At 40.6% G+C, this 26579-nt stretch overlaps 1 protein-coding gene across 7 annotated transcripts in view; it reads right to left on the bottom strand.

The window, feature by feature from the left end:
* Nucleotides 1–26579, bottom strand: part of dgkza (diacylglycerol kinase, zeta a) — a 149979-nt gene that overhangs the window by 22834 nt on the left and 100566 nt on the right. For all 7 annotated transcript variants that reach the window (XM_033615708.2, XM_033615707.2, XM_078166002.1 and 4 more), the window contains 3 exons: nucleotides 22090–22130; nucleotides 18510–18652; nucleotides 6395–6481 (listed from right to left, as the gene is read on the bottom strand). In XM_033615708.2, coding sequence (XP_033471599.2) covers nucleotides 6395–6481; nucleotides 18510–18652; nucleotides 22090–22130 — 271 coding nt within the window. The remainder of the gene's footprint in view (nucleotides 1–6394; nucleotides 6482–18509; nucleotides 18653–22089; nucleotides 22131–26579) is intronic.

Genomic DNA, 26579 nt, shown 5'->3' on the forward strand with positions numbered 1-26579 from the left:
TTCTGATGGCTGTTAAAGTAGGCCACGCTCAGGGCGAACCAAGAGGAAGCAGAGGGTATGTGAGATTCTCTTAGAAATTCTAATACATGAGGAAACTGCTGAGACGTTACTAAAAGGAACACGGAAGGAGTCGCACAAGTCTCAAAACTGCAACACCTAGAAAGACAAATGGGATGCAGAGGGCATAGATCAGTAGCAGAGCAAAGGTGGCTAGATGGGGCCACTAAAATCTCGGGGAGGCACAACAACCCAAAAGCCATAGATGAATTTCAGGAACTCAACTATGCTGTTGTCATACTTAAGCTACTTGAAAACCTGCCTTTGTCAATATAAGAGTCAAGGAATGGCATATTGATATACTTTGTACAACAATCCTGTTTTAATGTGTCTTATCTGTACATGTTCTGCAATTCATTGTTCTTTGAATAGGCTGGTTATCCTTTTCCTTAAAAAAAACATATATATAGGAACAAAACATTTAATGTGCACAAGCCTTCTCAAGTTTGGGGAAGACTCTGGGTACCAATTGTACCTATTTTCATTCAGATATCTTGAGGTGAGAGCTCAAGGGACCTTTTGAAAAAGGCCATCCCAGTTGTTCCCTTACCAAAATTCTGCCAACATGGTTGGCACCAGAGGTGTGGACTCGAGTCACATGACTTGGACTTGAGCCAGACATATTTGATGACTTGGACTTGACTTGACAAAATCATGACAGACTTCCAACTTGACTTGGGCCTTAACAACGATGATTTGTGAGTTCACTTGGATTTGAACCTCTTGATTTAAAAAATACTTGATACATTCCAACAAGCCAAAAGATTGTTACTTAAGAAGCGTGTCACGGATCAGTTCAATTCCTTTCATTTCCAGAAGCAACTAACACTAACACCATTCATTCCCAACAAGTCGACACTTAGTTCTCCAGATCCATTTTGTTTGAACCAATCTGACAGAATCCAATTAAGGTGCAAGAGAGAATCATGAAGAATAAACGTTAGGCTACTGAGCGCCAGTTAGAAAAAATGATACCAAAGATAATCTCAATGTACAAAAAATATGGGTAGTCAACCAAAAAATAAAGGATTGCCGTATGTAAAATGTGCAGGGTGAAAACTACAGACAGAGGTGCAACAAATTCCAACAAACTTTTTTTAATACATTAGTACATATTGTCGAAAAGCATTCATGACTTTTGTTAATTCAATATGGAATTTAATTCGTTGAGGAGCACGTTTTGACTTGTTTAGGACTCAATCAAAAGTTAAGGACTTGGAACTTGACTCGTAACTTGTCAATCTTGCCTTGGGACTTAACTAAGGACTTGAGTGCAAAGACTTGAGAGTTGCTTATGACTTGCAAAACAATGACTTTGTCCTGCCTCTGGTTGGGACCAACTGATGCCTAAGGCTGACTAGTTTCAGAAGATACCTCTGCACTAGCTCAAAAGTAGGGGCCACTGGAGTCAGTTGAGGTGGTTTGGGCATCTGATCAAGATGCCTCCTGGGCGCCCCCTGTTGGAGGTGTTCTTGGTATGTCCCACTGGTAGGAGGCCCCGGGGCAGACCCAGAACACACTGGAGGGATTACATATCTCATCTGGCCTGGGAACACCTTGGGGTCCTCCAGGAGGAGCTGGAAAGCGTTGCTGGGGAGAGGGACATATGGGGTGCTTTGCTCGGCTTGCTGCCCCGGCGACCCGGCCTCGGATAAGCGGATGAAAACGGATGGATGGATGGATGAGAACACCCTGTACGTCCTCGCCATCATCAACAACCTGACAAGCAACCTCTTTGGAAAGCTGGCTCTCTTCTCTTTCTTTTCCAGAAGCACAGTATAGCCTGGGGCATGCGATACAATTTAAGTCTTGAGCCATGACTCCTTCTATTCTGGCTCCCAATAACACAACAACACGGCATTTTAAGACTTCTATGTTGCCTGCAGCCCTGTGGTGGCGAGAATACAAGCACGTCTACATTTAGATTTATTTGTCACATCTCAAGTTTTCTTTCACGACACATTCCCGTCTAATATTTCAGAAATTCCCTGACCGCAGAGCTTGACTGCTTCTGCTTAAACAGATTTACACCTGGTGCTTTCGTGTCAACTGATGGTTTGTGAAGCTATCAGCTCAAAAATCATTTGGAGAAAAAAAAAACAAAATGTTTGGTGTGTAGGTGTCTTCCAGTGTGTTTGTCAGAGAGACAGAGGGATAGAGAGCACAAGAGAGAAAGGTAATTATAGTGGGAGGAATAACGTTCACCTCTGGCCCTGCGTGGGCAAACTGCTACACTGTGCGAGAGCGTGTGTGTGTGTGTGTGTCTAAGTACAGTAGATTGGTGTGACTCTCGAGTGCTCTGACATGCATTTCTCTCTCCATCCAATGTTTTTCTGACTCTATCTTTCTCCTAAACCCATCTCTCCCTCACTCTGCCCCTGCCTCTCGGTCTCATCTCTCCTCCTCATCCTCCCACTCAGTGCACTCAGCATTGCAAATCAGCCCGCCAACACACACATGCACACACACACGTGCGTGCAAACACACACGTAGCCAAAGGGAAGTGTTGTGAGGATCAGCAGGTTGCGTTGCTCTGCCTATACTCACATTGTACCTGTTACTTTATTTGTTCCCTCTATTCTATTCTGTATGCTAATCTATATGTGCTCACATTTTACATTTTGTATCCACGGAGCAAATGCCAGGAAAAATATTATGATCCTGTAAGTGTTTATTTTACCCCATTGTCACGTTGTCTGCATTGTTGTTTTAATAACTGATGATCAAAGTGTTCATGGCTAGGGGACATCAGATAATTAAACTCAGATGGCATGAAAAGTAAATACAGTTCCAGGCTGTAAGCCACACGGCCTTGTACTCTCTGAGCTGTTAGCAAGGGTCACTTAACTTTAGCGACGCTGTCAGTGCAGCGTGCCCACTTGTGTTTGTACTAATAACTACCACTCATTACTAAAATGGTACAAAAGAGCACTGATGCTAATGAGTAAACATGCTGCATGATGTGATCAGGAAAAGAGAGACAGTGAGATTATCCTGTTAACTGAAGCACTCTGAAGTACTCGTATCTGTCAGATTTATGTTAACATGCTCACAATGATAACTGCTCTCACTGCGAGAAAGATTAGTTCGTTTAACTCTCTGAAACCTGGAGCAACGTCACTTTTCTTGTGCTGCTTTCAGACGCCTTCCGGAAGTATTTAAACCCTTGAGCTCTGAGCATGCAATTTCTTTCAAAAACATGGGGAAATAGGCAATGAGCAACTTGGTATGAAATGTTCCACAAATTGCACAAAATTAATAGATTTTGGAAATTATTTTCCGAAATCTATGGGAAAAAAGCTATGGAAAAACTAATTATAATGTATTTAAAATAATGTTACAGAATTATTATAATTTTTAAGCTCATTTCCCAGGTCATTTGTTTGTTCCATCTTTTGTTGTTGTTGTTTTTTTTAATCAATATTCTTATTTTTTTAATCTATTAATTTTTTAAATTTCTTTAGTTTTTAATTTTCCCGAGCACGTTGGTGCAATTTCTTTGAAAAACCTGAAGATAAAGGGAACAAGCAAAGTGGTATGAAACGTTCCACAAATTGCACAAAATTAATATATTTTGGAAATTATTTTAAAAAAGCTAGGGAAAAACAAATTATTATCTATTTAAAATAATGTTACAGAATTATTAGAATCTTTAAGCTAATTTCCCAGGCCATTTGTTTGTTCCGTCCTTTGTTGTTGTTGGTTTTTTGGGGTTTTTTTTTAACCAATTTTCTTATTTTTAAATCTATTAATTTTTTTAATTTCTTTCGTTTTTAATTTTCTTTTTTTCACTAATTTCTTGCTAATTTTTGGGGGGTATTTTTGGTGCTCAAGACACCAAGCCAAATTGCTCAGGTTTTAAAGGGTCAACTTATCCATAATAACATTTTCACAGTTCTACCTAGTGATAGCCAAACCACGATTTTATCGAGGCCTAATTATGTATGGATGTACAGTTTTTTTGCACCCTCGAATTCATTGTTTTCAATGTAGATGCATTGCAGTTGCACTCAAACGCCAGAATAACGCCCTTGTGGTGCTCACGCGTTCTTGAGTGCCTATTTTTCCATGCGTGATGACCGCACCCTGAGATAAACAGAATCCAACCTTTGGAACATAGCAACATTCACTGAACAACCAATCACAGTCGACAAATATCTTTCCCTTCTTCCATAAATATCAGTCTGTGATGAATATGGAGAAGAAGTTGAGCATTTTAGTGCAGGGCTGCCAGAGCTTTACATCTGACCCTCGTACACACAAACAGCACCTGGAAGAAGATCAGCTCTGCACTCAGGACTTCAGATAAATAGACAGTGATATGGCGCTTTGCAACCTCAGATGCAACCTGCCACCACGCTCTTAAAAGCTGGTTGAAGAAAAGCACAAGAAAGAGTAGCACTCTGCGCCTGACCTTGCATTTCCCAGGCAGTTAAAGACGTAGGTTAATTGGACAAGAAGCATTCCATAAGTGCTGGTGTTACAGAGGGCAACATCAGTTGTACCACAGATAACACCTGAGTTCAACTATGAATGGTTGTCAGAAGAGGACGAAGGGTATAAAAGAAGCCTGGATGCTTCACTGCAAAACTCCAGGTGTTCTTATAGAACATCAGCCAATGTTGTTCAAGCTGTTGACTCATCAAATCGCATATCTCATGCCCCGTATGTCGTAGAGACATGAAACTTTGCACAGAGATGCCTCTCCTCATGAGCAACACATTTGCCTCAAGAACCCATAACTTCCGCTTATATAGATTTTCCACCATTTTGAATTTTTTGCAAAACACTTCAAATGGATCTCTTCCTAGGAAGTTTGAGCGATCTGCATGAAACTGGGTGAACATAATCTAGGGACCAATATCTAAAGTTCCCTCTTGGCAAAAGTTGGAAAACTTACTAAAACTGAGCTTCTATAAGGCAATGAATATTGCGGAGGGCGTGGCTCATCACATAAAGGTGTATAACATCTCAAGGGTTTCACCCATCACCACGCAACTTTGTAGGCATATGACCACACATAATCTGAGGGGACCCCTCCATTATTGACCCCATCAAACAAAATGGGGGCGCTAGAGAGCTCATTTCTTATCTAGGCCTAACCGCCATATCGATTCTTACTAAACTTGGTAGATATGTAGAACAGGACGCCTCAAGGTGACTGGAGAAATTTAACTCTAACTGGCAACTGGGTGGCGCTATAACAACAGAAAAATGCTTCAAAACGGCTAAAATGCGACCACCTACTACTGTTAACTAACAAATGGTGCTTCTGCAGCTGCTGTATAAAAGCACAATCACACTCAAGGTTGTGCTGTTGATAAAAGTAGGAAATAAACTGTGATCTGAGCTGGTGGAAAATGAAGCACCACTTCATACAAAAATGTTACGGTGCTCCGCACAAACACAGCCTTAAATTCCCCTGCACAAAAATAAAGCCCAGTTTCTCTATCCGTCATTTAGCTACTGAAGCTGAATTCGGGTCCGTCAGACAGATTGGTCAATCAGCATCTTGAGTTCTTAAAGTGACAACAGTGAATACAACTCTTAAGCAGAATGAAGTATAAGGTGCAGCCAACCCAAAATGTAATGTCCTCATATGAGGACACAGGGTCCCTGGAGGACAGAGAAGCACCAGAATTATCCTAAAAATCAGCAAACAGAAAAACATGAGCAACTCTTCAGCCTCTCCTCTCTCACTGACTCTGTCTTCTCTGCCTTGAAAGAGAGGAAGCATTTACAGAGCATCAACAGACGACCGCTCTAACAGGTTCCTGTAGGTGAGAATTTAATCTGTGTGAGTGAGTGTGTAAATATGGTTAAAAGGATTTCATACGGAGGCAGGGCAAGCAGGGAAATGTGTTGTCCACACACACACACACGCAGAACACACACACGCGCAGCCATAGCAAATACTATAGTAACACTTGGCTACTTCTCGAAGGAAAATAAACTGTGGAAAGATGCAGATAGAAAAATATTATTCATGTATTTATACGCCCACACACAAATATGCACTTATGCGCACTCGCTCACAAACACAAACACACACACACTTGAGAATTATGCAGTTCTACTTCATGCAGGCTTTGCCGTCTAATGGGCTCTCTAGGCTCGACGACTCAAACTGTGAAGTGGCGTAATGAAATTTGCATCTACTTGCTCGGCCAATCAGAGTGAGCCAAGCCCTTCCCACAGTCCCAGCTGTATGGATGTCATAATACAACTTGACATCCACTCTTGACTGAAACAACTGAACATTATTCTTCTGTGTATAGCTTTATAAAAGTGAGACAAAACTCTCTGCAGTATGTTTGTGTTCAGTGTGTGGTCTTACCTGGGCACAGAGGATGAAGGTGACGGAGAGGAAGGGTCCACAGGGTAAACAAATACCTGGTTGGAGGTCTGATCCGAGGAACTGTCCCTAAAAGATCACCAAAACAAGAACATATTTTGAAATATGGCATGCAGCAGAGTATTTCCTTGTTATGTAAGACAGCTGTAATCTGACAGTGAAGACCAACTGTTGAACCTATGTGGTTCACCAGTTACACAGACTGTCCTTCATCAATTTCAGGCTGTTTGACACCAAGCATGTTGAAAATTTGTTGAAAAATGTATAAATGATTGCTTGCACACCTCTGCAGAACATTCATGCGGGTAAAAGTATTCGGATGGACCTTAATTTCAACAGATTTCCGCTTGACGAATGAAATCCTTTGTTCCAACTGACGTCATCCCTTCAGGTCAAAGCTAGCTAGCTGCCAAAACAGAGGAACATCCTGTCATATTTGGTTTCTCAACACCCAATTATGCACAACAAACATGGCAACAACTACCTCAGCAACCAAATACAAGTCAATTTTATGGCTTGAGATCGCCGAGCAGTTGCTTACATTGTAAGTTGAACATGTAACAAGTGGCAGCTGCCGTTAGCATCGACTTTGGGGTCCGATTGGTAGTGATGGCCAAATGAAGCTTCATGAACCACCAGCTGTATTTGCTGAACCCACTAGATGGCGCTCTTGGTGTAATGAAGGCTCAAGGGATGGCAATGCAAAATGGCCAAATGAAGCTTCATTTGGCCATCACTACTGATTGTTTTGCTATAGTGTCTTAACATTGGCCCCTCAGACATTCTCTGTCTGGTTATGGTTTTGTTGCGTGAAGTGGATACTCGTTAGACCTCATTCACGAAATGTGCAGGCTATTTGCATCGGACCTGGTGGTGTCATCTGTATTCCTGACTGCATTTTTGCATCACACTGGTGAGAAACAGCTTTTTTTTTTTTTTACACAAAAGTGTGTTTAACAACCAGGAATGCAAGAACAAGGTCAGAGGAAACAAAGGGGAGCAGGAAAACAAAGACTCTTTGATTAAAATTTTAGTAAAGGTCATGTCAGGCTGATGCATGATAAAATAACGTTGGTCTAAGAACAGTCTGGCTCTTTTTCTTCAGCGCTGAGAGCAGTGCCAGGGTTTCATGGTAAGATTTCCATTAAAATATAATGTGTGATTTGAAAACAAGCCCTGGATGTGTGTCTTTTCATTGAGGCTCATTTGTGGTTTGTTTTTACTGTTTTTATTTATACCAGAGGTGGAGAATTATAGTTGGATTAATGATAATGATAATTTTTTACTACTACTATTACCCTTAAAATTACTCTACACTCAAGGCTCATGTATGCTCCCTTTAGGTACAAAAATAGATAGCTGATTTCAACTTACTTCCATGTATCCTTTATGTTGGCATAGCAACATCCACTAGATGGCACTAGAGGGCAGAGTGAAAAGTTTCTGACGATAACAAACAAAGGAGGTCGTAATAGTGTACCTTTTAATACAGGCAGCGCTGTCGGTGACGGTGGTCTGTGAGGCCATCAAATACACTGCCATGTGAAGAGAGAATTATTTTAATTTTATCACCGATTCGTACCATTACGCCTGTTTTCAAAAATCTTTGTTGTGTTCTGTTGCTCCATCTCTTTGCTTACTTGCTATTTCTGCTATATTTGTTCTTTTTCCTTGTCATAAAATGAATAACAGAGGTTTCCTGGAACAACTGAATCATTGGGAAGATAATTTATGACAAGTATGGGTTGGTTGCGACGATCTACTTCTGTCTTCTGCTACTCACAACATTCATGTGACCCAAACAGTAACTCACTAACCCTAAACACAAAATTGTGCCCAAGGGACTCATTTTTGAGCACTGTGTATGCACAAAACAAGGCCTGAAAGACACGTTGGCCAATTCCCATGCAAAAGTTATCCATAAAAACCCAGACTTGATGGGAGGAAATTTGACCCATGCTCATGAACATTCTGGAGATGGGAAATTGGCGATGCAGATGGGGAGGTGGAGGCCATTTTTGGCTTTTTAGTGTACATCCTACGCACTGTTTCATAAATGAGACTCCTGGACTGTATTATGCCACTCTGCATATCAAAATTGAAAGATTGGTGTACTTGAGAGAAAGATATTCATACTGAAGAATTCATTAGAATTCATTTTGACTAATTTAAGTGGATACTTGTCTCTAAATGACACTAAGGGGCCTATCTTACCACGTCACCTTACAACTGTCATTGTTTGTTTTAGACCAACACAGTTGTCATTTTCACGGCCAGCGCCCACACTGCAGGCCAACATGCTGGCCAGCTGGGGCCCTTCTGTGTGGCATTTCAGTCTCTGCCCATGTCAATGTGGGTTTGTTCCTGGTTTTCCTGGTTTCTCCAACAGTCCAAAGACATCTAGGTTTATTGGTGACTTTAAATTGCCAGTATGTGTGAAAGTGAGCATGTGTGGTTTTCTTTCTCTCTGTCTCAGACCTGTGATAGTCTGGTGATCTGTCCAGGGTCTGGGACAGGCTCCGACCCCCATGTACGGGGGTGCCCATGTTGTGCAAGTAGCCAAAGTATTTTGGCTAATCTGTGCACCCATGGACATTAAAATAAATTGTTGTCAGGCAGATTGTTGGCGCATCGCTATTCTGAGGCAGCAGAAAGCCAATGTGCCACTGACGAACAAAAACGTGGTCTGAAGTCAGAATAGCGCAGTATTTTCTCTCTACTTAGAGGGTGTATTATTCAGATAGTAAGATGCACCTACATAGGTGGGTTCATGACGCATGTACTCTCTGCCTTTAACACACACAGGGATGTGAGGAGTCATTGCAGGGTTGTTGAAAAAAATACATAATTAATGAGGAAAATATAAACGACATTCTGTAAAATCTGAACGTAGCAGAGATCAGAGCAGAGCTACTGTCCAATTCCCTGTTAAGAGAGACGTTGTGAACATTTATGCAAAAAAATCAGGATAACTTTATTGATGATTTCAGAAGCTAAAAGTTTAGTTCTGTTTCCTCTGTCAGGTTTATAACTACAGTTTATAGTTTTGCTGCTTAAATGTCCCATGATATTTGCTGTAGTAACATCACTGCTCCAGAAAACCGCTCACCTCTCCGATTTGCCAGATGCGCCATGTAAATAGCAGTGTGCCATGTGCAGATGCACCTGGCTTTTAAAAAGAATGGGAGATGGCGCTCCAAACACACCTATGATTAGTTAAAGGACTGAATACAGTGATTTTACTCCTTTTTCCTTTATTCTGAGCCCGATTATGCACCGTTTTGTTAATAAAGTGGAGTATGACACATCCTAAATGCACTTCCACTATAATTTTCCTCAAGACTCACTGAAACAAAAGCAGTGAAGTCATGCTCTGTCAGTGGAATTTCTACCTGCTGGGATAATTTGGCTGCTAAATCTAAAGATAAGTGCAAAACTGTACAACCACAAAGGGCCAAATGAATGGATTCAGCTCAACCAACTTTGACCATGGACATCTGGCTCACAACACCATTCGACCCTGACGTTACAAGTGGAAAACAGGTTTGAACCAATAATAAATTTCAATGAGACACAAGTGGAGTTTGGATATGGAGTGTTATATAAAGTGCCAGCCAACAGAAAAAGGCAAAAAACAGTCTCATGGGGAAAACTCATCCAAAGAGACAATTTAACCTGTAATTTTAGCTGTGGGAGACGCTGCTATCAGAAACATAAGCAGTACCACAATCAAACCATGCTGCTCTCTCTGTGTTGCGGTCTGTGACATAAAAGAGAAATCTCCTCAACCAAAAGATGAATTAACACCCCCAAATTTAACAAAATTATTCTACATGTGGGGGCTAATAATGTTTAAAATGATGGTTTGCGCAGGTCACTGGTCCAGGTCACTGCTGTCATCGCCAACCGTGCACATTCTGTAAAAAACCCTTGCTGATAATGAAAATGACAAAAAGAGAGAACAGCTCTCTCCTGCCAGAGCTGACAAGACTGATAAGGCTAGCAAGGTCACCACAGCTGTTGCCCCACCAGTCTCCCTCCACCTCCCCTCTGTTGAGAGTTGAGATCAGAGATTAAAGTCAATGTGATGTTAATGGCTGCCACTAAACAGCACTGTCACATCTCACATTTCTGCCATTCAAATCAACACCAAGCTAATCTGCCTGGCATCAGTGCAGTCAGGAGAGAAGCAGCTTAGGACAGACAGGGTCCAAGCCCCACTTCCATAACCCTTAGGCAAGGACCTGCTGTCTCATGCAGTGGCCCCCATCAGCGGCCAAAATCAGACTCCTCTTCTGGACTTCAGAATCAGAATAAGGTTCACTACCAAGTAGGTTTTCACACACAAGGAATTTGCCTTAGTGGTTGGTGCACACAGTAAACATATTAAAAGGAAATTAAAAGCAAGAAATGCAATCATTGAGAAACCTTATTATAGAATAGAAACATTACAATAAAAATATAAAAAAATATAAAAGTTTTGGATTACCGTAAGAATTTTTGAGTTGTGGCCAAAAATGTTTTGTGAGGTCACACTGACCCTGACCTTGGACCGCCAAAATCTAATCAGTTAATTCTTCCGTCCAAGTGTACATTTCTGCCAAATCTGACGAAATTCCCTCAATGTGTTCTTGAGATATTGCATTCACGAGAATGAGATGGATGCAAGGTCACAGTGACTTTGACATTTGACCACCAAAATCGAATCAGCTTAGTGTTAAAGCCAATTTAACGTTTGTGCCAAATTTGAAAGGATTCCCTAAAGGTACTCTTGAGATATCCCGTTAACATGAGTGAGTCAGACAAGGTCACAGTGACCTTGACCTTTGGCATATGACCACCAAAATCTAGTCACTACATCATGGAGTTTAAGTGGACGTTTGTGCCAGATTTGAAGGAATTCCCCCAAGGCGTTCTTGACATACCCCTTCACAAGTATGGGACAGATGGATGGACGGACAATCCGAAAACATAGTGCCTGCAGCCTTGGTTGACGCCTGTGCAGAGGCATGAAAATATGATTGATTATCAAACTGATTTGATTATTTGATAATCAAGCACAATCTTGAGTTTATGTTTTTAACTGAAACTGAATATGTTGGTCTTCAGTTGAACCCTTTTTGTCAAGCTGCATTCTATAAGCCACCTTAATATGGTGCCAACTTTGATGACTCTTCTTAACTGCTGTCCATTATCTGCATTGACTTTGACTGCGTAGTTATTGTTGTTGATAGTAAGATTTATGCTGCTAACCGCAGGACAGCAGCACTGAAGAACTATGCTGTATTCTGAATAACTATGGATAAGGGGCACACTCTGGACTTAATTATCTCCAAGGGTCTGAACATTTCAAAGGTTGTGCTGACTGATGCTGCTGTTTCTGATCATTCCCCTGTTTTCTTTGAGATGATTATCTAAGTGCACACAAATGTTTAAACAGAGATAATCACCGTATCACCGAAAACACGAGTGAATTATTCATTGAGGCTTTCTCTTCCACACCCGCCCCCGCAGGAGATAATCATGTAGATAATTTCAGTTCTAACATTGCAAATGTTGATGCCATTGCTCCCACTAAAGTCAAAGCTGTCTCTGGTAAGAAAAAGTACCACGGAGAAATGCCACTCTGGTGAGAACATTATTAAAATGAAGTCAAAAAGTCAAACACAAGTGGCAGAAAACAAATCCCCTGGTGCATTACAACATCTATAAAGGCATCTACAACTTTTTTTTCTAGAATTAAGAACTCATAAATGCAAGGAAGTCCTTTTCTAACATCACTAACAACTGCAATTAGTCCACTAAAGAAAGACATTTCCTCACGGCTTTCTTGGGTTATCGTGTTCAAATGAATGAGACGAAAGCATGGTCACAGTGACCTTGACCTTTGACCACCAAAATCTAATCAGTTTATCGTTGTGTCCAAGAGGACACAAAATGCCAAATTTGAAGAAACTCTCTTGAGGCGTTCTTGTGATATTATGTTCACATGAATGAGAAGGATGAGGTCACAGTGACCTTGACCTTTGAGCTGTGGCCATTAAAATCTAATCAGTTCATTTTTGAGCGGACGTTTGTGGACAAATCTGAAGAAATTCCCTCACAAAAATGGGATGGACTAATGATGGACAGACAACCCGAACACAGAGTGCCTCAAGCTACAGCTATCGCCAGCGTAGACGCATAAGAACAATTATAATGCACGCCCCTTATTTGCTGTTGACAAGCTAACAAACCTTCCTGTGTCAGTGGCCCCTGAACTTTTACCCACCAAGTCATGCATTGAATTTGCCTCCTTCTTCACCACCAAAATTCATAAAGCTGCCAGTTCCTCAGTATCAGCTGTAGGGTCTGTCTAGTCCTTACGTCTACTCAAAACCAATTAGCATGACACAGTTTGGTTCTTTCAGCTATGAAATTGGGGGACATTATGCAACATTTTAAATCCAGTTCCTTCTGCCTGCATACTCTACTTGCACCTTGCACTTTTCAAAAAAGTTTTTAACTACTGGCATCAGAGCCTCTGTGAATAGTCAATACGTCAGACTCTTTCCCCACAGGCCCTGAAAACTGCAGTTATTTAGCTGCTCTTGAAAAAGAACAATCAAAATACATTGCTAATGAACACACTGTTGTTTTTATGGTAATAAAAAAAAAGGCAGCTGTGGAAACACACATACTGTACACTGCAGCGTCATGTTGAATTGTAAACTTCTCATGGGGGATGTGGATTCGATTTTCCCTAACCAATCACTAGAGACGATTCCCCTGAAAATCACAATTTGCCTCACAGGGCTTTACAGCATACGACATCCCTCTGTCCTTTGGACCCTCACAGCGGGTAAGGGAAAACTCCTCCCAAAAAAAACCTTTAATGGGGGAAATGGTAGAAACCTCAGGAAGAGCAACTGAGGAGGGATCCCTCTTCCAGGATGGACAGGCGTGCAATAGATTTATCACATGCTAAGGTTATTAGCGTATGCCAATTACATTTCCCATTGCATAAACTAGCTTAGTGACTAGCAGACGTTTCTTCTACACATACGAAGGTAGGATAAATCAAACACAACACGCATGATATTTTCAGCTTACAAAAATAAACAGGAGGTCTGTGTTGCCACTGCTTTGCCAGTAGCTTTTCATTTTGAAAGGGCAACAATCAATGGGGAAAAACCAACACTCGCGTCAACGTTGTGTATCAACAATAATACAGCTATAGGAAATGCAAGATGTTATTTAGATGGTCATTTTAAAGTTATGTCATTCCTAACTACCTGTATTCATTATTTATCAAGTAAGGATCACATTGAATTGTTGTTTTAATTTAGACTAAATTAACAATGACAAAATATTCATGCTCCATTCACAAAACATTTTGTGAAATGAGTGGAATTTTTTGACGAGTGTTTTTTTTTTTCTTTGTTGGCATCTGTTTGGACCGGTTGAATAGCCAACTGATACATTTTCACCACACTGTTGTAGGCGTTAATTTGCATTTCCCGAGATCTGTTTGAGACTTTAGAATGCAAATTAAAATGCACTGTATTAACACTGCCTTTCATCAGTGTACAGTGTTGGTAGGTAAGCTGCCCACAGTCACACTCTGCGCTCATATTGTGTAATGAATGAGGCATATCAAGATGAAGTTAAAAAAAAAGAAAGAAAGACAAGAAAATGCAGCATTGAGTTTGGGCTTACCCTCGGTTATTATTGTCGGACACGTCTTGATTGCACCGCAATGAAATGTTGCGTTAAGGGAAACTTTACAGACTTTGTGAAATGCTGTCTACAACGGCCAGCTGGCAATCTTACAGGCAGGAATTTTGCGCCCTTGTTTCTCCTCACCAATCTCTATAAAAGGTACAATAGTGGAATGGGGGAGAGAGTTGTCTTGCCTTTAAGGCAGCAGAGGTAGTAAAAGCGCCAAATCTATGTCTGTGTAACAGGGACAGCTGGCAGGATGGGACCATGGATGGGACGTTTTGATGACATGTTATGTGTGCAATCCGCCCAGGAGTTTTAAAAAGCAGCTGATAGCAGTTAGCGGGTAACTCAAAGAAGAACAGAAGAAAAAGAATGTCCGCAAATTAGGGAAAACAATCAGGTGCGGAAGCTCCTTCCATTCCAAGCAAAGGATGAGTTCATCCACCATACAATAGGGATGGTAAATGACTGTTAATGCCATGTTTTGCCAAGCGCTGACGATGCCACTATCACCTTTAGAATATATCAAGAATTAAAGGACTTAGTGGGATTTGGAAAAACTTCATGTGTTTCAGTGGACTAGACTACTGTAATTGCTGTCTTTACAGGTCTCAGATCAGACAGCTGCAGCTGATACAGAATGCCGCTTCTACAGTCCCTCACTAATTCCAAGAGACACCATATTAATCCAGTTCTCAGACCTCGACATTCACTTCCTGCATGTCAAGAAAACTGACTTTAAAAGCTGAATGGTTTAGGGCCAAAATACAAGTCTGATCTGCTGAACTGTCCAGACCTCTCAGATCATCTGGGACAGGTCTACTTCCTGTCCCCAGGGTCAAACTAAGCACAGAGAAGGAGCATTCACCTTTTCTTTCAGTCTTTTTGCCAAGTCATTTTATTGAATTAACTTTGGAAAAAAAATTGTCATACTGCACTGTAACTGCACTGTAATTTAAATTATTCTTTTTAATCTGTTTTATTCTATTTTAGCCTGTTTTAATCCTCCATTTGTTTTTGTTTTAATCCTTTTAAATCACAATATTGGGTCTTTTTAGATTGCTTTGTGCTTCTTTTATTTCTTGTTTTAATGCTTTCCTTATGTGGCGCACTTTGAATAGGCTTGTTGTTGAACACTGCTATACAAATAAATTGCAGCCTTGCTACACAGGCATTTGTATGTATGAGTATGCAGTGTATTTACCCAAGCAACCTTACAATTTATACTCGTCTAATTTGCAGCAGCAATGTGTTTGGAAAGAAAAAGGGAATGCCACCCAGATTATGTTTTATATCAACATAATGAGGATGCAAACCCTGTTCTCAAAGTCCTGCGCTTTGTGCACCCACCATCCATCCCAGCCACCTCTCTAAAAGTTCTGTGCAGTATAACAAACTATTACTTTCTGGACTGGGAAAAAACATCCAGAGTAAACATAACCCAGGCAGCAATTATGTTTCATCTGCCTGATATTTGGCAAAAACATCTTGAAGTGTGTAATCATACATTTTAGGACATGAGATCCAAATAAAATTAAAGAAAATACATACCAAACTAGAATTACCGCCTCCATGAACAAGTCAAATTGCAGTTACAGTTTACGTCCCTGCCTGTCAAGACTCATATGGAGCAAAGAGAAGCTACTAATTCGAAAACATAAATGCTTCACACACATCTTCAACCAAACAGCACAGAAGATCTATACAATCAGCACAGTTTCAAGGTGGACACCAAAGATTAGTGTCACCAATTCAGTATCTGACCAAATGTCACCCCTTCTGTTCCTGAGATATGACATTGAATAATGGCCAGAAAAGTGCAGATGCAGAACATGATGATGTCACAGTGAAGTTGACCTTTGACATTTTGGATACAAACTGCCATCACTTAATCATTTTACCCCATAAAACATTTGTGTAAAATGTTGTAATGCTCAGTATAAGAATTCTTGAGTTATGGCCAAAAACATGTTTTGTGAGGTCATGGTGACCTTTGTCCTTTAACCCCTAAATTCTAATCAGTTCATCCAAGAGTCCAGGTGGACACTGGTGCCAAATTTAAGGAAACTCCATCAAGGTCTTCTTGAGAAATTGCTTTCAAGAGAATGAGAGGGACACAAGGTCACAGTGACCTTGACCTTTGACCATCAAAATCTAACCAAGCAGACATTTGTGCCAAATTTGAAGAAATTCCCTCAAGATGTTCTTAAGATATCAGGTTCACGTGAATGGAAAGTACAGACTAAGTACGGATGGATGGATGGATGGATGGATGGATCATCCATCATTACGCCATCATTTTGTCCCATTAGAAATTTGTGTTATATTTTGTCATAATTAGCAAATGAAATTCTTGAGTTATGGCCAAAATAAAGTTTTGTGAGGTCACAATGACCTTGACCTTTGAAAAACAAAATCTAATCAGTTCATCATTGAGTCAAAGTGGGCGTTTGTGCCAAATTTGAGGAAAGTCCCTCAAGGCCTTTATGAAATATCATGTTCACGTGAATAAGATGGACGAAAAGTCACACTGACCTTAACCTTTGACCATCAACATCTAATCAGTTCATCATTGAGTCAAAGTGGACGTTTGTGCCAAATTTGAAGAAATTCCCCTGTTCTCTCAGGTTCATGTAAATGGTATGGAGAGACATACATATAAATGGACAGACAGACAATAGCTATCGCCGGCTTGGAGGTGCATTATAATAACTGGACTTTTAAGTGCACTATAGAGCTACACCATTGTCCCATAATGCAATACATGAACGAAAGCAAGGCAGCAGTGGGACTTCACTTGGGACCTGGTAAATGAGAAGTGTACTGCATTTATATAGCACCTTTACCCCAAGCACTATTTCCCTTTCATTCACTTACACACACACACACCCACACACACACACACAGTGCTGGCAGTAAGCTACCATATAAGGCACTAGGAGCTCTTATCATCAGGAGCAATTTGGGGTCCAGCGTCTTGCTGCGACACTTGTGGAAATCGCTTGCGAAACACGGACTTTGTATTCTGCAAATGACTGCTTTGGTGCCGATGTGTTTCTACAGGGTACAGGCAGAAGATAAACTACCAACCGAGGAAGTTTAGCTCAGCGACGTGACACAGCGGTTTATACTTCTTTGAGGAGGGTTGGAAACTTCTCCCAGTGCAGTCATCTTCTCCTCTAAGATATTGTACCTGGTATAAGCACGTGCATGAATGTGTGCTTTACCAAATAATGCTGCACTAGGAAATGACAAAACTAGAACCAGGGTCAACGTTTGTGTCAAATTCAACCATGGTTGAGATATATTGAGAGTTTAGTTTTGCTGTGAATGAAATTAATTCTTCCGTGATGTGTCTCCATTTTCCCAAATGCCACCTGAATAATTCTGCAGTGGTTGGATCGTGATTTTTATCACACTGTCTCTTCTGTGCCGGATACATCTGCAAATATTAGAGCAATACCCTTTCCAAATCCTGTACCCTTAATTTGCAAGTGGTATTTATTATCAGTGCAATGATATATTTTCTTATCCGTTCCTCCAATATCTCGGCAAGTTGCCTCCTCTGCTGCATGTATCTCTAAAAAACTCATCAGTGTTTGCATTAGGTCTTCTACCCCTGCAGGGACGAGATGGATTCATTCTTTAAACTGGATTTTCTCTGTAAATTCATAGTTGTCCTTGATGCCGGTTAGTTGTTCTAGAGCTTTTGTTGTAGCAGTCCTAAAACAATGGCTCTGGTTAGTAAGGTAAGGGTTAAAGTCCACCAAATTAGCCCTGGTTCTTGAATTAGCTCCATTCGGGACTCTTGGAACCTTGGTGCTATCTAGCCGAACCAGCCTGTTTCCACCAGTTTCAATCAGACTTACTGTAATCAAGGATGTGTCATCAATGAAAGGTGTTGCACAATGCACACTGGATGTAGTAGGTAGTAGGAAGACTTTGACTTGCATCCAAAAAACATGGACCAACAGTTAATGATAAAAAGATGTACAAGACAATAACATGCAAGAGAATTTCCAACCTCTACAATATGATGTCATGCACTTCAGGTCAAGGAAAACCTGCATTGTTTTGGTTCCAGCTGGGAACCAACTTTTCTAATTCGAACCCAGGGTGGGGAAGACCTTCTGGTGTAGGTTTTCTCTGGGTACTCCGGGTTCCTCCCACAGTCCAAAGACATGCATGTTAGGTTAACTGATGATGTAGGTGTGAATGTGAGCGTGAATGGATGCCTGTTTCTATGTGTCTATGATAGTCTGGCGACCTGTCCAGAGTGTACAACACCTGAATGAATGAATGGTTCAAAAGTAGTCGTGGCAACCAGAGCAGAGCTTGTTCAAAGTTGGCGGAAAGGGGTATAACAGGATCAGCGTGGTGGTGATTGACTTACCTGCTGTTTACCAGGCTGGAGGCGGGGTTAACCAGGTCAGGCATGGCAGTCGGGGAGGTGGCAACTGTTGCCATCAAAACCAGTTCAGGGTCCAGGATGAAGATCTCTTCTTGGGAGATTTCGGATACGTAGTTGAGATGTTCCTGATAAAACATGAAGTGTAAGACAGTTTTAACCAAACAGTCAGTTCATACTGGTATCACCAGACCAGGACGCTGCTGTGAAGGAAGCTCACTATGATATTCACCAGTCACGCTAACACAAAATTCCCTAAATAGTCAATATTACCATAAAGCAGCTTATTGATTTGCAATACTGCAATAACGAGAGACAAATAACATCAATAAAGGAAAAGAAATCTGAGCAAAATGTGAGCAACCATTGGCTCTGAGATATGGAAAAAAATGAGTACATACATATATATATATATATAACCCAGAGAAGAGTAGACGACATAATTTGCCATAATTCTTTGAGTTAAATAAATGTCTCTCCATACATATCCATATCCATATGTTACTGAGTGGGGAGGCACTGTGAGGTGGCTTTTATTCACCACCTGTGTACCTCCTCTCAGCGATCGCATTTTTGATGATGTCAGATGGCCTCAAGCAGGAACACCTGCTTTCTGAAGAATGTTCCCACTGCCACATTAACACCAGACAACTGTGTAGATGTGGATGAAAAAGACCGAGAGGAGTGGAATATAGACTGGATCACAATGCTCACTGACAATCACTTCCAGAAAACCCGTGTCATGCACTGTACATACAACGTAACGGCACTGAGCATGGCGATGTCGGGTAACAATAAAGTTTGGAGAAGGGTTCAGGTTCAGGTCAAGCACTGAGGCTGGTGATCCAGCACTCTGTTTTTAAATTAACGTTACTGAAAACAGAGGCACACTGTGTTCACGCTATAAGCACTGCAAATTAAAATCGTTTAATTAGTCCCAAAACTTCTGTTTAAATCAAGAGATTGTGCAGTCGCCTTCTACTAATACTGCAGTGTTCTTTTTTCCACATACCTCAGACCAGCAGTGGAAAACTATATAACTTAAAACGCTACAATTACAGCTCAACATAACAAGATAAATTAACAAGTTTGCCAAATTTACATATCTCCATAATTTCAATCAATTGCCAGCATGGATTACTAAATGGGCCCAAAATGCCAGGGCACCCTCTTGCCTTCGTCTGCAAAATGTCACACAAATTAACAGGTACAGACCAGGAAGAGACACGAAATTACTTCAAAGAGACACAAAATGACCAAAAATACACAAAATTACTACAAAGACATCCAAACTAACTACAAAACAGGGAAAGCCAACCACGAAGAGACACAAAATGACTAGAAGGAGACAGAAAATGACTAGACAGGGACACAAATAGACTACAAAGAGACACAAAACGACTAGAAAGACACACAAAATGACCAAAAAATAGACAAAATGACTACAAAGAGTTCCAAAATAACAACAGAGACACAAAATGACCAGGAAATACACAGACAAAAAATGACCAAACTGACCAAAAAAGACATAAAATGACGACTACAAAAAGGGTAAGCCAACCAAAAAGAGACACAAAAAGACTACAAAGAGACACAAAATGACCAAAAAATTGACAAAATGACTACAAAAGGGGGGAGGCTAATCAAGAAGAGACACAAAATGATTACAAAGAGACACAAAAAATCCACAAAGAGACAAAAAAATAACCAAAAAAAGACATAAAATGACTTCAAAGAAACACAAAATGACCACAAAGACACAGAGAATGACCAAAAAAATATGCAAAATAACTACACAAAGACACAAATAAGTACACAAAGGGTAAGCCAACCAAAAAGAGACACAAAATGACCAAAAAGTAGACAGAATGACTACAAAGAAATCCGAAATAACTACAAGAGGTGGAGGCTAACCAAGAAGACACACAAAATGACTAGAAGGAGACACAAAATGACTAAAATGACCAAAAAATACACAAAAATCCGACAGAGAGACAAATAAAATAACCAAACTGACCAAAAAAGACATAAAATGACTTCAAAGAGACACAAAATGACTACAAAGACACAGAGAAAACGACCAAAAAAATACGCAAAATAACTACACAGAGACACAAAATAACTACAAAAAGGGCAAGCCAACCAAAAAGAGACACAAAAAGACTACAAAGAGACAAAAAATGACCAACAAAAACAGACAAAATGACTACAAAGAGATCCAAAATAACTACAAAAGGGGGGAGGCCAACCAACAAGAGACACAAAATGACCACAAAGTAGACAGAATGACTACAAAGAGATCCGAAATAACTACAAGAGGTGGAGGCTAACCAAGAAGAGACACAAAATGACCACAAAGAGACACAAAACAACTAGAAGGAGACACAAAACGACTAGAAAGAGACACAAAACAACTAGAAAAAGACACGAAATGACTAGAAGGAGACACAAAACGACTAGAAAGAGACACGAAATTACTAGAAAGAGACACAAAACAACTAGAAAGAGACACAAAATGACTAGAAGGAGACACAAAACGACTAGAAAGAGACACGAAATGACTAGAAAGAGACATAAAACAACTAGAAAGAGACACGAAATGACTAGGAGACACAAAACGACTAGAAAGAGACACGAAATGACTAGAAAGAGACACAAAACAACTAGAAAGAGACACGAAATGACTAAAAAAAGAGACACAAAACAACTAGAAAGAGACACGAAATGACTAAAAAAAAGAGACACAAAACAACTAGAAAGAGACACGAAATTACCAAAAAATACACAAAAATCCAACAGAGAGACAAATAAAATGACCAAACTGACCAAAAAGACATAAAATGACCTCAAAGAAGCACAAAACAACTACAAGTAGACACAAAATGACCACACACAAAAGTACAACAGAGTAAAGATGCATAGTGACTACAAAAAAGACGTAAAACAAGATTATAAAGAGCCAAACCACCACCAGGTCTGTGTGTAGGAGACGAGGCCTTATATCTGCACCCTGGGGCCCATTGTCTCATAAACTGTTTGACTGGTATAGTATCTCAGGAATTCTAGCACCGTGCCTTTTGATAGTGACACCGAATATTAACGAGACAGATTAACCAAATGCAGCAATAGGAGCCACTGTACCTGTGGTGTGTGAACCACTTGTCAGGCTGATATGCCAAATATGCCAAGTACTACCCAACCAATGGGAATAATTAAGCAGCTGGCATGGAACCATATCCTGTTCATGCTAATGAAACAGTGGACATCTGCTTCCACTGCTGCACGGTAATGTGAGCCTTGAGATGAGCTGGCATATCTTCTTGGAGGTAGGTTGTTTTGGCCCTATGCTGATGGTGAGGAGGGCTGCAGGCATGACTCACAGTTGCAAAAAGTCCCCCAACTCCTCCGCGTTTTCGAGTAAACAAAAAGTCATTTTAATCTGTTTATATTTACAGATAATTCTATCCAGAAGACACAAGCTGATCACCAGTCAGACGCAGAGAGAGGCAGTGATAGAGAAATATTATCTGTGGAAGTGAGGTGAAGCAAGTTGGGATAGACTCACCTGTGCTCTGTCTATCCTGTAGAAACGATCTGCTGTTGTAGCTTAAGAGACAAAAGCGAGAGACAGTGTTAATCAATTATCTTGTCACTAAAAAGGTTCTAGCCAAAAGGCTAGTACAATTCACTCTGTTAAATTGTACATGAGAAGACTGCACATTTTCAGACCCAACTTTCCAAAATGTTCCCACTGTTGAAAGGAGCCTTCAGACACAAACAATCCAACAAGCACTTTTGCTGACGGATACAGAACTACAACCTTAACTGACACCAATAATAGTGGATCAATACCAGACATATCGGTATAGGCCTAGTCGTTTCCACCACCTCGGGCCGGAACACCGATTGATATGAGGACCCTACTTATTTTTATGTCAGGAAATAAATCGCATGGACTAAAGGTATTTAAGACTCATGGAATGTTTCCACACGCATCAGAAGTGAAAAATTTGATATTTTATGTGTCTCGTTTCTTGGGCCGAGAGATTTAAGCCGATCATCTTCAAATTTGAGCAGTACTCAAGATGTTGGCGATGCTAAATTGCGAAGCTTTCAAGTCTTTGTCCAATGGTTTGGCTATGGCAAGGTATCAAATTCGATGTTTGACCGTGAAACAGGAAGCGGTTTATAACATGTCTGTAAATGGTCAAATCTGCCCCAAGCTTCACATGTCCTGGTCTGAAGAGATCTAAGTGCTGATATTTAGTTATGGTCAGAAAATGACATGGTTTATACTTTGATGTCTTCCTCCAAGCAAGTTGACCGGACCCAACTCAAATTTGTCTAGAAAAGCCTCAAGACCTTGATGATGCTTTTAAGTTTGTGAGTTTTCGTGGAACAGGGTAGCTGTCTTCAAATTTCCATGTTTTACTGGAAACAGGAAGTGGTTTATAACTCAACTGTAAATGGTCCAATCTGCCCAGATCTTGAACATTTGTGCTTTATAGTTTAACGCTTATTTCTTTAATGTACTACCCTTCACAGGTTGACCAGATTTACCTCAGATTTGTCCAAAAAAGCCTCAAGACCTTGATACTTTATTGTACAAAATGTGAGTTTTTGTTGCAATTGCAGGGTATAATTTACATAGTCCAATCCGCCCTAGATTTTGAACAGACTCTGACATCGTCACATACTGACGATTGGTCAAGGACTTTCCACGTAGACATATGTCATGCAAGGTATAGCTGCCTACCTGTTACCTGTTACATGCATTGTCTCTTTTCAAAATACACTTATGTTTACACAGGAAATGCACAGTTTACATACAGTCTCTTTCAAAATAAATTGCAGATACAACGCCACAAATTAACGTTTATTCCTTTAATGCGAAAGGACAGCTTTTTCGTCGGTGTCTGACGCCAGAAGTCACTACCTAAGCACCAATATTCGATGACTTTGGAGTGAAACAGAGTTGTGATGACACACTCACAGTTTGGAAATCCTGTTGAGAGTCTTCCTCAGAGGAAACTTATTGTTGTCTGGGACTTGTGACAGAAATAATTTCTAACCTTAAGTTTGGAACCTGAACAACTTCTACCACATCATGTTGCTCATCACAGCTTTACATCTGCCTGTATTATAACTGGGTTAACTGGTATATGGTTGGGTTTAGGGAAAAAAGAACAGGGTATGGCTTTACAATATACAGGAAGCAAACACAGCCACCCCTCCAATTGGCCCTACTTGGACTCTCTTAACTTATGTTGCTGTCCTGCTGCGGTTACCCCTGATGGCCACGTATCAGGGAAGTCACTGCCCAAGCGCCAGTATTCGACAACTTCAGAGTGAGACCAGGTTGAGATTTCACATGCTGCATAAGAATCCAGGCCTGAAGAGATCTATGTGCCCATATTGACTCATAGTCATAGCACCAGCTACTGACAACAGGAAGTCAGCCTTATGTGACAAAGATCATCTGATTTACAGCGAATTTACACTGTGTGGTCTACAAGTGATATACAACAACATGTCATATAGGTAATGTGTGTTCTCTAGTGCCACATAGTGAACACAGGAAGTGGTACACAAATTGCCCAAGACGAATTTCCCTTGGGGGACAATAAAGTTTACTTTACTCTACCTAAATTGCAATACCCTGTTTTCAGCTCAGCGCACTGTTACGGACACAGATCGAACCTTCTGTCTGTACTCTGATCAGTTTGTCCACGTTTGTGCACATTTTCTGAAAGCTTACGGATACAGATGAACCAGAGCAGTACCACCGGACATTGTGGGGGCAGTGTGGCTTAGTTTAAACAAGATACGTCCATGTCAGGATGTATACAATGGCCGCACAGACCATATCTACAATGCTACCTCCATTTAAGGTTACAATATCACGACTTCCTCCGCTGCCACCTTGTCTGTTGTTGTGTGAAACTTTTGACTCTGCCTTTTAGTGCCATCTATTGGATGCACCCATACCATTATAAAGGACACATGGAAGGGCAGTGAAGTTTACGTTTGAAACTGACTTTCATACATAAAGGGAGAATTAATGAGCCCTAAATCTTTTGTCTGCAGCTGCAGTAACAGCCTTATCGGCTGATTGCTGATTTTCCTTTTTCGATATTTTGCCTTAATTTGATACTGTACAGACATGAGAAATGGGGCTAAGTTTGCACCGTGCAGCTGTACTATGTAGACACATCTGAATATTAGATTAGGACTGGTTCAGGCAGATCATTAGTATCAAAGGACTCAGAGAGCTCCCAAGCTAAACGCCTGATCAGGAAGTATAATTTGTCACCAGTGTACTGTAGGTTTATTGATGCTTCTTTGAGTTTATCCATCAGACGACAAGATACCGGATCACCTGCTAACCACCTACACATTTCCTCTGTCCTCTTCAAACACCTCTCCCTTCTCTCTCTCTCTCTCTCATTCAGCTCGCTGTTGTATCTTTCTTTGTTCTTGGCTAAATTCCACCAGGACTCCACACAAACAGAGGTGTGTATGCGTGCATGTATAACATTGTGTAAGACGAATGCTTTTCCTCTGCGATATTTTTGGGAAGCCGCTGCTGTATGGGATTAATATTCATGACATTCACCAATAAACAGAATCCGATGGTACTGTGCTTTATGTTATTTTGAGAAACTACCAACTCAGAAATCTGTTTGCATCTCACAGGTTTGTGTGTGCACACATTCCATTAACGATAACCTTTAAATGAAAAGTCTTTTTTTTTTTCTTACAACTGCTGTGTTGAGTTTTAAACCAGAAATCAATCAGTTTCAACAACTGTCACGCAAGACGTTGGCGAATAACTGTGAATTCATATTTGATGCAGAGACTGTGCTATTGTGATGTCATTGACTGATTATTCTGTCAGCTTAACACATATTTATGACTGTATGCACGTCTGCAAGCATGAGCTTATCGATGTATATTTCTCATTTGTGACACTTATTAATATCTTATTAGAAGCAGACTTGTGTAGCCAGAGCTCTCAGCACAGCACTCTGTCAGTGCGAGAGAAAGGTCTGGAATCACAGATTATCTTTCTGCTATGGGAGGAAAAAAGCGTGCCGATTTGTTTTTGTTTCTTTAAACCAGTCACAGTCGTCTTGAGCGGCACTAAACCCAGGATGCAGTGACGCAACAGTGTTGGGATGAACTTGTTTTGTAGGAACATTTACATGTGGGGAGGCGAGCACTGTCATTTAAATGGCCCTTCAAAAGAAAACGCCTCAAAAACACTGACAGACGTATGTCAACTGTGATTCAAATTTCAGTGATAAAACATAATCTTATAATCGGACTATATTTTAGTTCTAGACTACACACGATATCAGCCCGATTATAGCCCGATGCAGCGACGTATGGTGTTGTACGCGATAATCCAATGTTTCATCTCATGTCATGTGTCATAGTAGACAACAACCGACACCACGTCTGATTACAACACACATAGATGTAGCATGACTTCAGTCTCTGCTCAGGACACCATTGGTCCACTATATCTTTACATGGACAATAATGGTTTGCTGCTGTATTAAAGCTCTGAATGTCACATACAGAACAGATCTCCGTCTTCATGCATCCAATAGAAGATTTGGGCAAAAAAGAAAAGTTTATGAAGTTAGTTTGAGGCTTCAGCGGACTGAGTTAGCCATGTTTGTCAAAACAGGTACCTTCCAAGGTTAAAGTATTTTTAGTACAAAAGTCCCTCTGTGTTTCTATCCTTCGACTGCAGCTTAGCAAGGAAACATTGTCAGGGGAACCAAGGAGAGGACAAACTAAAATACTGTCACATTGGAAGATAAGAATCCTCGTATTAGCTGCATATTAACTCTTGGGTTTGGTCACCCATCACTTCTGCTCAGGCACGTGCACACATAGACCTCAGGTGGTGCTCAAGCACCTGGCCTTTTGGATTCTGACTGGACAAGTGCCGTTCTTCCAAGGCGTTTTTTTTGGGGGTTTTTTTTTCATTTCTTTTTCTTTTTCTCCACACTCTAAGTACGACACTTAAGGTTTAGTTTTTCC

Source organism: Epinephelus lanceolatus, chromosome 24 (assembly GCF_041903045.1).
Source record: "Epinephelus lanceolatus isolate andai-2023 chromosome 24, ASM4190304v1, whole genome shotgun sequence".
Classification (NCBI taxonomy): Eukaryota; Metazoa; Chordata; class Actinopteri; order Perciformes; family Serranidae; genus Epinephelus; species Epinephelus lanceolatus.